This window comes from Lampetra planeri, chromosome 77 (assembly GCF_965212315.1).
Source record: "Lampetra planeri chromosome 77, kcLamPlan1.2.h2, whole genome shotgun sequence".
Taxonomy (NCBI): domain Eukaryota; kingdom Metazoa; phylum Chordata; class Hyperoartia; order Petromyzontiformes; family Petromyzontidae; genus Lampetra; species Lampetra planeri.
In genome coordinates, this window is record NC_136182.1 from 3,334,491 (window position 1) to 3,351,278 (window position 16,788).

Consider the following 16,788-nt stretch of genomic DNA (forward strand, 5'->3'; position numbering starts at 1 on the left):
CGCTCAAGTTACAACTCAGCCGCCGAACTGGAGCGGGTCATAAGCACACTGCCCAGTCAGTATTTGGTGGGATAAAACACAGAGGCAGGTGCCTTGTTTTGTTGGGGCTGATGGTAAAGCTCCAACTCTTAGTGGCATGCGCTAGGTTCAACAGCCGAGCCTCCAACTCTCTGCAGCCATTGCAGCTGCATGAGCCACAGTCCTGAACATCACCCATTTCCCCTCACCATCAGGAGGAAGGAGAACGATGGCAACCCCAGCTGCATGCAATGATGAAATTCTCACTTGCAACTTTCATCAGTGCGCCAAGAGAAAATGACTGTCACTTTTGAAAAGGGTGCTAAGTGAACGCCCATCACCACCACCACCATCACCAGAGCGGAAGAATGGCAGGCGCGCATCTTATAGATGACGGGAGCCGATGGTAAGTGAGCAGATCAGCTCCACGGTAGGTTTTGGTGTCAAGGACATGGGCCCGCATCATCTGCTGTTTCCATCACTGTGTAGTCCAGGAAATGTTCTTGGTTGGACTCGACATACATGCACTGAGATTATTTAGATTATTTTGCTGCTATAGACATCCAAATGATAAGCCACTTTGTTGAGCTATCATTTACGGCCAAGTTGCTTTAAAAAAATGTAATACCTCGGTGGGCATTGCCTGGTTGGATGGGGATGGTTTAATTGTATTTGTAGGTTGTGTTGAGGTGATTTGTTTAACTTTCTTGTACTTTGGACTACTATCTAGTTAAGTATGATTTAGTTGTAACATTTTTACCCCGTGCCCCTACTGGACATATGTGAAAAAAGATGTATAGCTCATCGGATTCCTCCTGCAGTATAAATACAATATTCTGATTCTGGATCCATGATGTTGCGTGGATGCACCGATGCTGGGAGCGATTACAAAGCCCATGGGCAGCAAACAAGTCCAGCAACCTTCTACCAAGCATTATTTGGCCCATGCCTCCAGGCCAGGAGGCTGCCGTCATGACCCACTCAGGCATTAAAGTAACCCAACAGGATGAGTCGATTCCAAGGGGCCCACCCTTAGCTAACACCTGTGACAGGTGGTCATATCAGCCTTGCCTGCATCCCTCAACTGATGTTCATTTTCGGTGGTGGTGTTTAGTCACCACCACCATTCTTCGCCTCCCATTCATGGGGAGTGGGGAGGTGAGCGCACAGTAGCCTGGGGCTGACAGCTCCCCCACACCCAACCTCCCTGCTCCCAAAAACCCACTCATTATTCTGTTCAGAAGCAGAGCCACTCTCTGTTGTTTGGCAGTTCGTGCCCTGAGTGTAGAACTGTCCACTCATATGATGCCTGGAGCCAGAACGAGAGGTCCAGATGGAACAGGTCCAGCTCCTGACAGAGGAGTGTCAGACTCTCCTCCGCAGTGAGCGATCTGACATTCCACGTGGTCACCCCCCGCAGTGGTCTCCTGCCGTTTATAGAGGAACCCCGAGGGGTACGGGTTCCGTCCCCTGGATCCGCCAAATGGGATTTGGCTGGGAGACGTCACACAGACGCCTGCTCCCTTGCAGGACAACCCAGTGTGCGTGTGTGCCGAGGCCAACCTGCATGGCCACAGACACACGGAGAGAGATGGAGCCACACGGGGAGAGACACGCACACGGAGAGAGACGGAGGGCCACACACACCCAGATCCCCGTGAGAGAGAAGGCGGTGGGGGGGAGGAGGGAGAAGAAGCTGCACACTCACCTGTGAGTAGGTGACGCCAGGCCCCTCGTAGGTGATCTCCACCACCTCTTCCACGCCCAGCGCCTCTGCCTCCATCATCATAGCCATCGCCTCTGCCTCCTCATCGTCCTGCTGCTGCCGGTCTTCCTCCTCGCGCGACGTGGCCACGGCTGCCACCTCCACCGACATCACCACCTCCTGCTGATGCTGCTGCCCCTCGCCTCCCTCACAGCTCTGAGCGCCTTCACCTCCCTCGACGTCGCCCCGCAATGCCTCAGTGACCGCTTCCGCTTTCCCCCTCTCCTCCTCCTTTTCCTCCTCCTTTTCCTCCATCTTCTCCTCTATCTTCTCCTCCATCTTCTCCTCCATCTTATCCTCCATCTTATCCTCCTCCTTCTCCTCCTCCTTCTCCTCCTCCTTCTCCTCCTCCTCCTCCTCCTCCTTCTCCTCCTCCTTCTCCTCCTTCTCCATCATCTTCATCTCATTCTCTCTCTTGCCACTGCTGCTCCCCCCCACCGTGCCCCCAAGAGACGCCGAGCGGACACGGCCACCCCAAGAGCCACCCCTTGAGACTGCCCACGCACCTCCCCCTCGGTCCAGTTTCACCCGCTTGGGGGACACGCCCACAGAGACGTCCACCTCCTCCAGCAGGTGCTTCACACCGCCTGCGAGACACGACAAAAGCCAGAGAAATGGGGGGGGGGGGGAGAGACACGGTGGGGGGAGAGACACGGGGGGGGGGGGGTAGAGACACAGTGTGAGAGAAACAGGCAGAGAGACATAGGGAGAGAGACGTGGGGAGAGAGACATGGGGGAAGAAACAAGGACATAGGGAGAGGGAAACAAAGAGTATGTAATTTTAACACGACCTACATCTCTGCTTTAATTGACTTGGCAAAGGTCTATGATACCATCAGTAGACCAGGGCTCTGGGTTGTTCTTCGTACTTTCAGAGTCCCTGACTCTATGGTCACAATCAATAAGGGCCTTCGTCATGGTGGGCAGGCCCGAGTAAAGCTACGTGGCCATGAGTCAGAGCCATTCCCTGTTCACCTTGGGGTGTGACAGGGATGTCCCTCCGGTCCCAACATTACTGAACATCTTCTTTGACCAAGTAGTCCGAGAATCTTTCCACGGCTGAACCGGTGGAATTACCATCTGGTATGGATACAATGGGAGGCTGAGAGATGCCTGTCTGCGTGTGTGAATCTGCATGCGTGGGTTTCTGCATGCGTCTTTGTGAAGCTGTGCGTGTCTCTACTTCACTCCGCACATCCCGAGATTTGTCTCTCCGCATCTTTCTTCGTTTGTCTCTATTCCAGCGTGTCTATGTCCCTCTCCCAGTGTGTACGTGTCTCTCCCCACGTACCCGTGTCTCTCCCCGCGTTTGCCGTGTCTCTCCCCGCGTTTGCCGTATCTCTCTACGTGTACGTGCCTCTCTCTGCGTGCCCGTACCTCTCACCCCGTGCATCTCCCTGTCTCTCACCGTGTGCCCGTGTCTCTCTCCCTACGTGTTTGTGTTCCTCCCCCCGCGTATTCGTGTCTCTCCCCGCGTGTCCCATGTCTCACCCCGCACGTCTCCGAGCTGCCCGTCGTCCGGGAGCCTCTCACAGAGGACGCGACAGGCCAGGCCCGCAGGCTCCAGAGAGCGCAGCGAGCGCGGAGAGATCAACGACGTCGGGGGAAGAGGAGATGGTGCTGAGCCATGCACTGCGGGCGGAGTTGGGCATGATAGTGATGATGGTGGTGGTGGAGGTAGAGATGGTTGTGATGGTGACGCTGATGGTGGGTTTGATAATTGGTGTGATGATGAGGACGCCTTGGGTACGGAGGTATCCAAGGAGACATCTAAAGGCAACAAAGGGGGTGGGTTGGTGAGAGTGAGGGCAATTGTGAGTGTACATGATTTTGATCAGCGAACGAGCATGAGTGTATGTTAGTGAGGGAGTAAGCGAGCGTGAGTGTACGTGGGTGAGCGAGTGTACGAGTGTGAGTCAACGTGAGTGAGTGTACAAGTGTGAGTGTGAGTGAGCTAGTGTACGAGTGTGTATGTGTGATGTGTGCGAATGATGGGGAGCAGTAGTGTAGCAGTTAGCGCCACGCTGCGCTATGAACCCGGCGACCCGAGATTGATTCGTGCTCATGGCCAAAACCAGTGACGATTGTCTAAACCGGTCAAGGGCCTCCCCTAGGTCGACACAGACTTAACGAGTACCTGGTGTGGTGTGTAAACATCACTGCTCGGGAGACAAGGCGGCCGGGCATGGTGTTGGCCACCCATGCCCTCATGTACCGTGTCAGCCTTCATAGGTGCTACTCGCTAAGGGCACTTGCACCAACAATTTGTTGAGGCTATACGGGGGATATTTATGAATGTCTTTGTGTGTAAGGGTGAGTGAGTGTGCGAGTCTAAGTCGGTGTGTGAGTCTGTGTGAGTGAATGAGTGAATCAGCATGTGTGAGAGTAAGTCATTGAGTGTGCGAGCGAGTCTGTGGATGTGTGAGTCTCTGTGAGTGAATGAGAAAGTCAGCACATGTGAGAGTAAGTCAGTGAGTGTGCGTGTGAGTGTGCGTATGTGAGCGAGTGGATGAGTGTGTAAGTGAGCAAGTGAGTGTTTGAGTGTGCGAGTGAGTGTGCGAGTGAGTGCGCGAGTGAGTGCGCGAGTGAGTGCGCGAGTGAGTGCGCGAGTGAGTGCGCGAGTGAGTGCGCGAGTGAGTGCGCGAGTGAGTGCGCGAGTGAGTGCGCGAGTGAGTGCGCGAGTGAGTGCGCGAGTGAGTGCGCGAGTGAGTGCGCGAGTGAGTGCGCGAGTGAGTGCGCGAGTGAGTGCGCGAGTGAGTGCGCGAGTGAGTGCGCGAGTGAGTGCGCGAGTGAGTGCGCGAGTGAGTGCGCGAGTGAGTGCGCGAGTGAGTGCGCGAGTGAGTGCGCGAGTGAGTGCGCGAGTGAGTGCGCGAGTGAGTGCGCGAGTGAGTGCGCGAGTGAGTGCGCGAGTGAGTGCGCGAGTGAGTGCGCGAGCGAGTGCGCGAGCGAGTGCGCGAGCGAGTGCGCGAGTGAGTGCGCGAGCGAGTGCGCGAGTGAGTGCGCGAGCGAGTGCGCGAGCGAGTGTGCATGCGTGAGCGTGCGAGTGAGTGTGAGTGTGCGAGTGAGTGTGAGTGTGTAAGTGAGCAAGTGAGTGTGTGCGAATGAGTGAGTGTGCATGTGCGAGCGAGCGTGTGAGCGAGCGAGCATGTGTACGTGAAACCTCACCTGTGTTAAATGCATGTCCATCTCTCAGTTCAGACTCCTCCACAGCCAAGACAGACTCCGCCTCCCTGAATAGGCACACACACTCAGCTGTGAGTGAGCCAGTGAGTGTGTATATATATACAATCCATGGGGAGTGGTAGTGCAGTGGTTAGCATGCTGCGCTATGAACCCAGTGACTCGAATTGGATTCCTTCTCACGGCCACCAATGACAATAATCTGAATTGGTCCTGAGCCTCCTTCCCTAGGTCGACTCAGCCTCAAATCAATAACTGGTGTGTTGTGTAAACATCGACACAAGGGGAGACAAAGGCGGCCAGGCGTGGTGTTGGCCATCCACCCCCTCGTGTGCCGTGCCGGCCTACATAGGTGCTCGTTAACAGCACTTGCCGAACAATCTGTTAGGCTATATGGGATATCTTTGTCTTCGTCTAGTAGTGTGTGTATATAGTTGTATGTGTGTGTGTGTAGACCGGCAAAACAACATCCTACCTCCTCGTTGGTGCCGGACGGTCGCGCTGTGGTGAGCAGTGCCATGGGGGGAGGACCAATATTAATTGGCCATTCCTCTCATGGTATTTGTAGCCACCACAACAGCCAAAGGGAGCTCTGGACAGGTGCGAGGGGCTGGTAACACCTCCTACTTAAATTAATAACCACAAAATCACGGAAAAAATATCTAGCTCAGCTTGTGCCCGAGGACCCAGGGGGACAGGCGTCTGTGACTTCTCCTGGCCAAACCCAATTTGACGGAGCCAGGAGACCGAAAACTTACCCTCAGGGATTAGCCAGAAACAACAAAAAGCCACTGCAGGTGGCCACGTGAAATGTTCGAATGCTCACTGCGGATCCGAGGCTGCCACTCCTCGATCGGGAGCTGGACCGGTACCGTCTGCATCTCTGTGGTATTCAAGGAGGTCCGGTGGACCGGCTCTGGCTTCAGTTACCATGAGGGGTGGACAGTCCTCCACTCGGGGCAGGAAATTGATAAACAACAAGGAGAGGATCTTCTAAACAAAAGAATGAAGGGGGGAGCGTGGCGATGAGGTGTGGGAAGCTGTAAGCTCCAGCCTATTTTGGGCTCGTCTTCCCATCAACCAGAGGCGAGGAGTGGTGGTGGTGGTGGTTACTTATGCCCCCACCGAAAAACAACATCAGTGGAGGAATGCAGGCAAGGCCAATGACCTCTTGTCACAGGTGCTAGCTAAAGTGGCCCCTCAGTATAGAGACCACCGGACAGGAATTATCTCCCAAGCAAAATGCTGAGGGAGGGTGACTTTTGAGCGCAGACTGCCCTATTTGACATCATAATAACAGTCTGGACCACTGGACGAGTTCCGCAGGATTAAAAGGATGCCCTGGTGGTCCCCCTCTTTAAGGGGGACCGCACAGACTAACAACTACAGGGGCATCTCCCTCCTCAGTGTGCCGGGAAAGGTCCTGGGAAGGATTATTCAACATCGCCTTGCCAGACATGCTGAGGAGAGGCTTGCGGAACCACAATGTGGTTTCAGAAAAGGGTGGTCATGCACAAATGCCACATTTTCTGTCCATCTGCTACAGCAGAGGTGTAGAGAATTCCAACAGGACCTACATCTCTGCTTTATTGACCAGGTCAAATCCTATGATACCATCAGTAGGCCTGGGCTATGGGTTGTTCTTCGTGCTTTCGGAGTCCCTGACTCTCTGCTCACAATCATTAAGGACCTTCATAATGGTGGGCAGGCCCAAGTAAAATTACATGGGCGGGAGTCAAAGCCATTCCCTGTTCACCTTAGAGTGTGACAGGGATGTCCTCTGGCTCCCACATGATTTAATATCTATTTCGACCACGTAATTCATGTAACCTTCGATGGCTCTACGGGAGGAATTTCCATCTGGTGCAGATACAATGGGAGGCTTGATCAGTGCCCAGGTACGGTCAAGGGATGGCTTCCTAATGGTCAATCATGTTACGTATGCTGATGATCTGGTGATTGCTGCTCACTCAAAGGGGGAGTTGGAGGCGCTGCTGCTGAACCTGGAGCTTGCCACTAAGAGGTGGGGCCTTACCATCAGCCCCACCAAAACTAAGCACCTGCCTGGGTATTTTATACCATCAAACACTCCACCCCCACAACTCCCAATTGATGATGGAGAGAGTGGAGAGTTTTCCATTCCTGGGCAGTGTGCTCATGACCAGCTCCGGTTTGACAGCAGAGGTATCACTCCAAATCAGTTGAGCGGCATGATCTTTCCATCAGCTGCGTTACCCTCTAAGGAAGCTACCTGGTCTGTCGCTCCACACGAAGCTTCAGGTCTTCTCGGCCATGGTCATGCCCTCCCTTCACCATGCTTGCCGGTTAGAAACATTTAGGCTGGCCTGCCTAGAAACATTTAGGCTGGCCTGCCTAAGATCCATCATGGGTTTAATCAGGCCGGATTATGCGAGCAGGTAAAAAATCCTTCAAAGATCTCCACAAAGTCCCATCAGTGAGCTCCTCTGGCAGGCAAGGCTGCGTTGGTTGGGTCATGTAGCCCGCATGCCCAGCCACCACATGTCTAAACAGCTTTTGTTCAGTCAAATAGAGGGGGCTAAATGGGTGCAGCACAGGCTAGAGAAGAGATGGAGTGATGTGGTAGTAGATGATGTGGAGCTGAGTGGACTTGCCGATGACTGGCACCAGCGGTGTCAAGATCGGCCTGTGGAGGAGGCTCGTGAAGGACGCTACTGGGCAGTTGGAGGCAGTCGCCCTCCAGCAACAACGGAGGGCAGAAGAGAAATGCTCACAACAACAAGCGGAGAGCCGGGTGGCTAGAACACAGCAAGTTGGCACAGTAAAGGGCACAGTAAGGGGCACAGGTGGAGCATCGGCCAGTCATCTCAGTCGACCCATGGCATCTGGGTGTGTCCCGTGACCTCCTGCCAGCGGGCGTTCAACACTTCAAGAGGCCTACACGTGCACATAGCCTGGCACAAGCACCGTGGTCATGTCACCGCCACTTAGTGGCGAATAGCGGGTATTGGTATTGGTGTGTATAGAGCTGTGTGCGTGTATGTGTCTATATGGTGTGTGTGTTTAAGTCACCGGCTGCTGCTGCTGTTGCCGTTGTTGACGGGATCGTCGTGTCCATCGTTCTGCCTGCGTGGCAACGCCACCGCCGACCCCTCCTCCCCGGGCCCCCTCCCCCGGGAGCCCTCGGGGCCCCCAACCAGCTTCTGCATCTCCCCCGGAGAGATGGGGACCCTGAGCAGATGCAGAACCACCCGCGCCTCCCTACACACAGACACCACACAGACCACACACACACCACACACACATGTACCACACAAACACCCAGATGCACACACACCACACAGACATCACATACGCACCACACACACAGACACATGCACCACACACACAAGACACCGACACCACACAGACACACGGACCATACAATCACACAGATGCACACACACCACACAGACACCGACACCACACACAGACACATACCACACACAACACACATACCACACACACCGACATACGTACCCACACACACGCACCACATGCCACACACACACAGACACCACACGCCACACACACAGACACCACACACAAAAATCCCCCGCATAGCCTTTAACAGACTTTTCGGGCAAGTGCTGTTAGTGAGTAGTAGCAGAGCCTATGATGGCCGGCACTGTGGCACACGAGGGGGTGGGTGGCCAGCACCACGCCCGGCCGCCTTTGCCGTCCCAGTGGCGATGTTTACCACACACCACAAACAGGTACCCATTTAAGGCTGAGTCGACCTAGGGGAGCCACAGGACTGGTGCAGATAATCGCTATCACTGGTGATGGCCATGAGCGGGAATTGAACTCGGGTCATAGCTGGATTATACATAGATATTGACGTAGACATATGTAAATATAAACCCATATACAGGTCCGAACGCAGTGAGTGAGTTCTGTGAGTGAGCACTGCGAGTCAGCAATGAGTGAGCACTGTGAGTGAGCACTGAGTGAGTGCTGTGAGTGAGCACTGAGTGAGTGAGTGAGCACTGAGTGAGCACTGAGTGAGTGAGTGAGCACTGAGTGAGTGAGCACTGAGTGAGTGAGCAATGCGTGAGTGAGTGAGCACTGAGTGAGTGAGCACTGAGTGAGTGAGCACTGAGTGAGTGAGCACTGAGTGAGTGAGCACTGAGTGAGTGAGCACTGAGTGAGTGAGTGAGCACTGAGTGAGTGAGCACTGAGTGAGTGAGCACTGAGTGAGTGAGCACTGAGTGAGTGAGCACTGAGTGAGTGAGTGAGCACTGAGTGAGTGAGTGAGCACTGAGTGAGTGAGCACTGAGTGAGTGAGCACTGAGTGAGTGAGCACTGAGTGAGTGAGTGAGCACTGAGTGAGCACTGAGTGAGCACTGAGTGAGCACTGAGTGAGTGAGCACTGAGTGAGCACTGAGTGAGTGAGCACTGAGTGAGCACTGAGTGAGTGAGCAGAGTAAGTGAGCACTGAGTGAGCACTGAGTGAGTGAGTGAGCACTGAGTGAGCACTGAGTGAGCACTGAGTGAGCACTGAGTGAGCACTGAGTGAGCACTGAGTGAGTGAGTGAGCACTGAGTGAGCACTGAGTGAGTGAGTGAGCACTGAGTGAGTGAGCACTGAGTGAGTGAGTGAGCACTGAGTGAGTGAGCACTGAGTGAGTGAGTGAGCACTGAGTGAGTGAGCACTGAGTGAGCACTGAGTGAGCACTGAGTGAGTGAGCACTGAGTGAGCACTGAGTGAGTGAGCACTGAGTGAGCACTGAGTGAGTGAGCACTGAGTGAGCACTGAGTGAGTGAGCAGAGTAAGTGAGCACTGAGTGAGCACTGAGTGAGCACTGAGTGAGTGAGTGAGCACTGAGTGAGCACTGAGTGAGCACTGAGTGAGCACTGAGTGAGTGAGTGAGCACTGAGTGAGCACTGAGTGAGCACTGAGTGAGCACTGAGTGAGTGAGCACTGAGTGAGCACTGAGTGAGTGAGCACTGAGTGAGCACTGAGTGAGTGAGCACTGAGTGAGCACTGAGTGAGTGAGCAGAGTAAGTGAGCACTGAGTGAGCACTGAGTGAGTGAGTGAGCACTGAGTGAGCACTGAGTGAGCACTGAGTGAGTGAGTGAGCACTGAGTGAGCACTGAGTGAGCAGTGAGTGAGCACTGAGTGAGCACTGAGTGAGCACTGAGTGAGCACTGAGTGAGCACTGAGTGAGTGAGTGAGCACTGAGTGAGCACTGAGTGAGTGAGTGAGCACTGAGTGAGTGAGTACTGAGTGAGTGAGCACTGAGTGAGTGAGCACTGAGTGAGTGAGCACTGAGTGAGTGAGTGAGCACTGTGCGCGCTGTCAGTGAATATCACGAGTGAGTGAATGAGTGGGTGAATGAGTAGGTGAGTGGGGGGGGAGGTGGGTGGGGGAGGTGGGTGAGTGGTTGGGGGGGGGTCAGTGGTGGGTGGGTGGGGGTGAGTGAGTGGGTGGGTGAATGAGTAGGTGAGTGGGGGGGTCGATGGGGTGGGTGGGGGAGGTGGGTGAGTGCTTGGGGGGGGGTCAGTGGTGGTGAGTGGGTGAATTGGTGAGCGGGTGGGTGGGTTGGTGTGCGAGTGGGTGAGTGGGTTGGTGTGCGAGTGGGTTGGTGTGCGAGTGGGTGGGTGTGCGAGTGGGTGGGTGTGCGAGTGGGTGGCTGTGCGAGTGGGTGGCTGTGCGAGTGGGTGGCTGTGCGAGTGGGTGGCTGTGCGAGTGGGTGGCTGTGCGAGTGGGTGGCTGTGCGAGTGGGTGGGTGTGCGAGTGGGTGGCTGTGCGAGTGGGTGGCTGTGCGAGTGGGTGGCTGTGCGAGTGGGTGGGTGTGCGAGTGGGTGGGTGTGCGAGTAGGTTGGTGTGCAAGTGGGTGGATGTGTGTGGGTGGGTGAGTAGGTGAGTGATACACACGTGAAGAAGGAGAGGTAGAGGAGAAGCAGCAGGGAGTGGGTCAATGCTGAGGCTTAGCACAGCTAGAGACCACAGACCGCACACGCACGCACACACACACGCACACACGCACGCACGCACACACGCACGCACACACACACTCACAAGCGCACACAGGGAGGAGGCGGCACACACAGACACAGACATTAGAGAAAGTCAGACTCCAGCATCACCACACCTCGTGTACTGTCTTCCTGTGTGTACTGTGTCTGTCCTGTGTGTACTGTGTCTCTCCTGTGTCTGTGTGTACTGTGTCTGTCCTGTGTGTACTGTGTCTGTCCTGTGTGTACTGTGTCTGTGTGTACTGTGTCTGCACCGTGTGTACTGTGACTCTCCTGTGTGTACTGTGTCTGTCCTGTGTGTACTGTGTCTGTCCCGTGTGTACTGTCTCTCCTGTGTGTACCGTGTCTCTCCCGTGTGTCCCATGTCTCTTGTGTGTACTGTGTCTGTCCCATGTGTAATGTGTCTCTCCTGTGTGTACTGTGTCTCTCCTGTGTGTACTGTGTCTCTCCTGCGTGTACTGTTTCTCTCCCATGTGTACTGTGTCTCTCCCGTGTGTACTGTGTCTCTCCCGTGTGTACTGTGTCTCTCCCGTGTGTACTGTGTCTGTCCCGTGTGTACGGTGTCTCTCCTGTGTGTACTGTGTCTCTCCTGTGTGTACTGTGTCTCTCCTGTGTGTACTGTGTCTGTCCCATGCGTACTCTGTCGGTCTCGTGTGTACCGTGTCTGTGTCTGTCCCGTCTCTCCCGTGTCTGTCCCGTGTTTCTCCCGTGTCTCTCCAGTGCGTGTACCGTGTCTGTCCCGTGTGTATTATCTGAGGCAGTGCCAGTGTTAAGCATGATGCCAGTGTGGGTCTGCATGAGTCTGAGTCTTCGTTCGTGTGGGCTGTCCAGTGTGTGTGCAGTGTAGTATGTGGTGGTGTGTGTGTGCAGTGTGTTGTAGGTTGTAGTGGTGTGTGTGTGCAGTGTGTTGTAGTTTGTAGTCGTGTGTGTCTGTGTGTGGTGTAGGCGAGTGCAGGGCTGAATGCCATGAGGTGTGAAGAGGGGTTGTGTGTGATGGGGTTGAGGTGTGTGTGTCTATGTTGAACTTCTTTCACGTCGTAAGTAGCCAACAGTCAATCGAGAAGATTTGAAAGTGCATAACTACAACGGCTTCCTAACATCGGAAGGAAGAGCATTCCAGACGGCCGCAGAAGCAGCGCATCCGAAAGCGCCACGCGATGATGCGTTGACGACCGTCTTTGTTCGACGGGCTGAGCCAAGAGCCGCTCCTGCTGCTGTGATGAGGAGCGGAGAGTCGCGTGATGATGAGCGGAGTGTTGCGTGATGATGAGCGGAGAGCGTCGCATGATGATGAGCGGAGTGTCGCGTAACGAGATCAGCAGCAAGGTGTGTGGTTCATTTGCACTCTGTGTGTGTGATGACCTGATAGTAATAACGCTGCGTTCGTTCGGCAGCCGGAAGCCAATGCTAGCTCAGCGAGTGGGATCTTGGACCACTCGGACATGACACGCGTCAGAGTTTTGTACTCGCTGCTGCTGCAGCTTGCTCATGTTTTGTTTGTCAGACGTCTCGTTTTAGAGTAGCGAGTTGCAATATTCGAGCCTTGTCGATACTCCTACTACTATGCTACTACAACTACGCTGCTACTACAACGCTGCACACGCAACCGCCATGTTGGCTACGTCACGACTCAACAGTGACCGAATGTGTCGTCGAGCCCTGATATGAAAATTGCATGACCACTCTAATTTACACGCGGTGGTGAAACAACATTCTGATTGATTATGGTGCTGAGGCTCTTTAGCTACAAGTAGAAAACTGAATCCTGGAGTCTGCGACCGCCACACCCAATACACTCAATAAAAATGTCACCTGGGCCCAAGTGCCAACCGGCAGCACCTCCGATATCTCTGGATGAAGAAGCATCTTTGTTTCGTACAAACCACACACGTGCACTGCTCATGAGCAATCTTCATTCATGAGTGTGAGAGAGTGAGTGAGTGAGTGGGTAAGAGAGTGTGAGCATGTGTGAATTAGTGAGTGTGAGAGCAAGGAGTGTTCGTGGGTAAGCAAGTGGGTTAGTGGGTGTGTGAATTAGTGAGTATGTGAGCAGGTAAGTGGGCGAGTGAATTAGCGAGCAGTTGAGTGAGTGGATGTGTATGTTGGTCCGGCAAAACAACCCCCCTACCTCCTCGTGGTGCCGGACGGGCAACGCTGTTGTGGGCAGTGCTGTGGAGGGAGGGCCAATTCCGATTGGCCTTTCCCCTCATGGCGTTTGTGACCACCACAGCGGCCAAATGGGGGCTCTGGATGGGTGCGAGGGGCTGGTAACCCCTCCACCTTCAATGAATTACCGCTAAACCACGACGGACAAATTTAATTAATAAGCTTGTGCCGGAGGCCCAGGGGGGACAGGCGTCTATGACGTCTCCTGGCCAAACCCCATTTAGCGAAGCCAGGAGACTGAATCCTTACCCTAGGGCAGGGGTCTGCAACCTTTAAGACATAAAGAGCCACTTGGACCCGTTTCCGAAGGAAAAAATAAACTGGGAGCCGCAAAACCATTGCAACTATTAAAACAAATATAACACTGCATATATTGTTTCTTACCTTATTGCTATATACAGGATCGTGCAGTCAGCTGTCAATCCGAATAAAAAAATGACTTTTTCACTTAACAATGTAAAATATATTTTTGCAAATTAATAGCTAAATTACCTGGTTAATGGGATTTTTGCTCCTGAACCTCAGTGCACAGTGTCTGCACATCAGGGCTGTAAGACGTCACCTTCATTTTCACACAGGCTTGCAAGCTGTCATCTGTGAGGCGTGATCGATGTTTGTTTTTAATATAGTTCATGTTGGAGAAGACCTGCTCACATACATATGTGGAGCCGAAGATCGACAGGACTCCAAATGCATACTTTTTCATGTTTATATAAGTGTTGGGGATGGCATTCCATGTTTCGAATACAAGTTTGTCCTGTTTGGGAAGGTTTTCAATATCACTCCATTTATGATTCTGAGCCAGAATGGCCTTCTGACGGGCAACATCCTCAAGAGTAGCGGTCAAGCATTTGAACTTGGACACCCATATATCTTTGTCGGCTATATCGGCCAGTTCCATCTCAAGATCAGGTTGACTTACACCTGCAAATGCAGTCATATTCAATAGGGATGGATCGATCGCCAGGGGAGTGACAGGGAAGGATAATGTCGTTTTTTCCTCTCTGAACTCACAGAATCGTTTCCCAAACGAACTTTGCATTGTGGTGATTGCAGACTTGAAATATTCCAAATTTATCGTATCATGACTTTGTTTGAACTCTCTCAAAGAGGGAAAGTGAGACAGTGTACCTCTCTGTAAATCTTTGACAAACACTGTCAACTTGCGCTCAAATGCCAAAACCTCCTCCAGCATGTGCAGGGCTGTGCCTCCTTTCCCCTGAAGGGTTGTATTTAGCGTGTTTAGATGTGCTGTCATGTCTACCATAAAATGTAATTTTTCCAGCCACTCTGGCTGTTCCAGCTCAGCAAAGGTGAGCTCTTTGCTGCCCAGGAAGGTTTTTACTTCTTCCAAACATGTGACAAAGCAACGGCAACGTTATTGCCTGTCACCGGGCGGGCAGTGTGGAGCGGAGCGGCGACCTGTCAGCAGCGGCAACGCCAGAGCAGGTGTCACAGTGCGCCTCCTCCCCTCGCTAGCATCCGCCCCGGAGCCGCGGTCAAGGTTCAAAAGAGCCGCATGCGGCTCCGGAGCCGCAGGTTGCCGACCCCTGCCCTAGGGGCTCCTTCAGAAACAACAAAACACCACTACATGTGGCCACGTGGAATCTTCGAACGCTCACTGCGGAGGAGAGGCTGCCACTCCTTTGTCGGGAGCTGGACCGGTACCGCCTGTGGTTTTCAGGAGGTCCGGTGGACAGGCACTGGCTCCTGCCACCATGAAGGGTGGACAGTCCTCTTCTCGGGGCAGAAGAATGCCAAACAACAGGGAGTGGCTCTTCTTCTGAACAAAAGAATGAAGGGGGCGTGGGAGCGTGGCGGTGAGGTGTGGGAGGCTGTAAGCCTTAGGCTACTTTGGGCTCATCTTCCTATCAACCAGAGGCGAGGAGTGGTGGTCGTGGTTACTTATGCCCCCACTGAAGACGAACATCCGTGCAGGGATGCAGGCAAGGCCGATGAGTCAGATGCCTTCTATGATTCTATGACCTCCTGTCACAGGTGGTAGCTAAAGTGGCCCCTCGGGATAGAGTTATCTTGTTAGGTGACTTCAATGCTCGAGTTGGTCATGATGCTGACACCTGGTCTGGAGTGATTGGAAGGCATGGGTCTTCTTCTTTAGTGCTGCCTAACGGCGTGTGCGACTTCACGATGATATTGGTCCCGGTCTAGCACGGCGTGTAGAGTTTGTGCTGTTGTTAATTGTAGCCATGTTTTGATGTTACTGAGCCATGTCGTTTTTGGCCGTCCTGGTCGTTTTTTCCCTTCGATTTTTCCTTCCAGGATTTGCTTTAATAGCTGGTATTTGTGGTCGTTTCGGGCAATGTGGCCTAGGTAGTAACACTTCCTGCTAATGATGGTCTTCAGCAGTTGCCTGTCAGTGCCCATATCTTGCAGAACTTGTGTATTGGTGGTTTTGGCTGTCCATGGGATTTTCAGCATTCTTCGATACAGCCACATCTCGAAAGCTTCGAGCCTTTTTGTTGCTGTTGTTGTCAGTGTCCACGTCTCTACTCCGTACAGCAAAATTGACCAGATGTAGCATTTCAGTGTGCGCAGTTTCAGTGATGTACTCAAGTTGCGGTCTGCAAGGAGTGTTTTCCATTTAATAAATGCTTGCCTTGCTTGTTCAATTCTGCTCTTGATTTCGACTTCATGGTTCAACTGATCGTCAATGATTACACCAAGGTATTTAAATCGGTGTACTTGTTCCAATTTTTCGCTGCCAAGCTTGATTGTTATTTCACTTGTAGTTCGGCTGACCTTCATAACCTTTGTTTTCTTTTTATTAATTCGTAAGCCCCATATTTGACTCTCTGTGGCAACCTCGTCCAAGATTTGTTGTAGGTCTTGTTCCGAATCGGCCAGCAGTGCAGTGTCGTCGGCATACCTGATGTTGTTGATGTATTGTCCATTGACTTTAATACCAATGTTATTATCTGCTAGTGTTCGATCAAAAATCTGCTCCGAGTAGATGTTGAAAAGACTGGGTGAAAGTGGGCAGCCTTGTCGTACACCTTTTTGTATTGGTGTTGGGTCTGTCAATTCGTTGTCATATCGGAGTTGGGCTGTTTGCTTCCAATAAAGAGCAATGATGAAGTTGATGTCGTTTTTATCTAGTCCCAGTTGTTTTAATAGAGCTGCTAGTCGGTCGTGGTCGACTGAGTCAAAGACTTTCTCGTAATCTATGAAGCAGATGTACACTTCTTTCTGATGTTCGTAGCATCGCTGTAGTAGTATCTGTAGACAGAAGATTGCTTCTCTTGTGCCTAGTCCTTTGCAGAAGCCAAACTGTGTTCTTCAATGCATTTTCGCATGTGGAGCGTATGCGCTGTTGGATCACCTTCAGGAAGACTTTCAGCACGTGGCTCGTCAAGCTTATCAGTCTGTAGTCCTCGCATTTCCGGCTTGTTGCTTTCTTTGGTATGGCCACAAAGATGGATTGTAGCCAGTCGGATGGAATTTTATTGCCATTGTATATTTGATTGTACCAATTAGTCAGTTGTCGTATGTTGTTACTGTCTAATAGTTTGAGCAATTCTACATGGATTGTGTCGGGCCCGCACGCTTTGCCTGACTTAGCTGTTTTGATTGCATGTTCTACTTCTGATGTTAAAATGTGTAGAGCGTCTTTCGACATCTGTTGGTCTTTTTCTGCAGGT

At 52.7% G+C, this 16,788-nt stretch overlaps 1 protein-coding gene across 1 annotated transcript in view; it reads right to left on the reverse strand.

Annotated features, from left to right (window-relative positions):
* LOC144738099 (uncharacterized) overlaps positions 1-16,788 on the reverse strand; it is a 68,216-nt gene that overhangs the window by 40,779 nt on the left and 10,649 nt on the right. Inside the window, exons 3-6 of the mRNA XM_078621009.1 lie at positions 8,015-8,203; positions 4,949-5,013; positions 3,275-3,553; positions 1,727-2,370 (exon numbers count right to left, since the gene is read on the reverse strand). Coding sequence (XP_078477135.1) covers positions 1,727-2,370; positions 3,275-3,553; positions 4,949-5,013; positions 8,015-8,203 — 1,177 coding nt within the window. The remainder of the gene's footprint in view (positions 1-1,726; positions 2,371-3,274; positions 3,554-4,948; positions 5,014-8,014; positions 8,204-16,788) is intronic.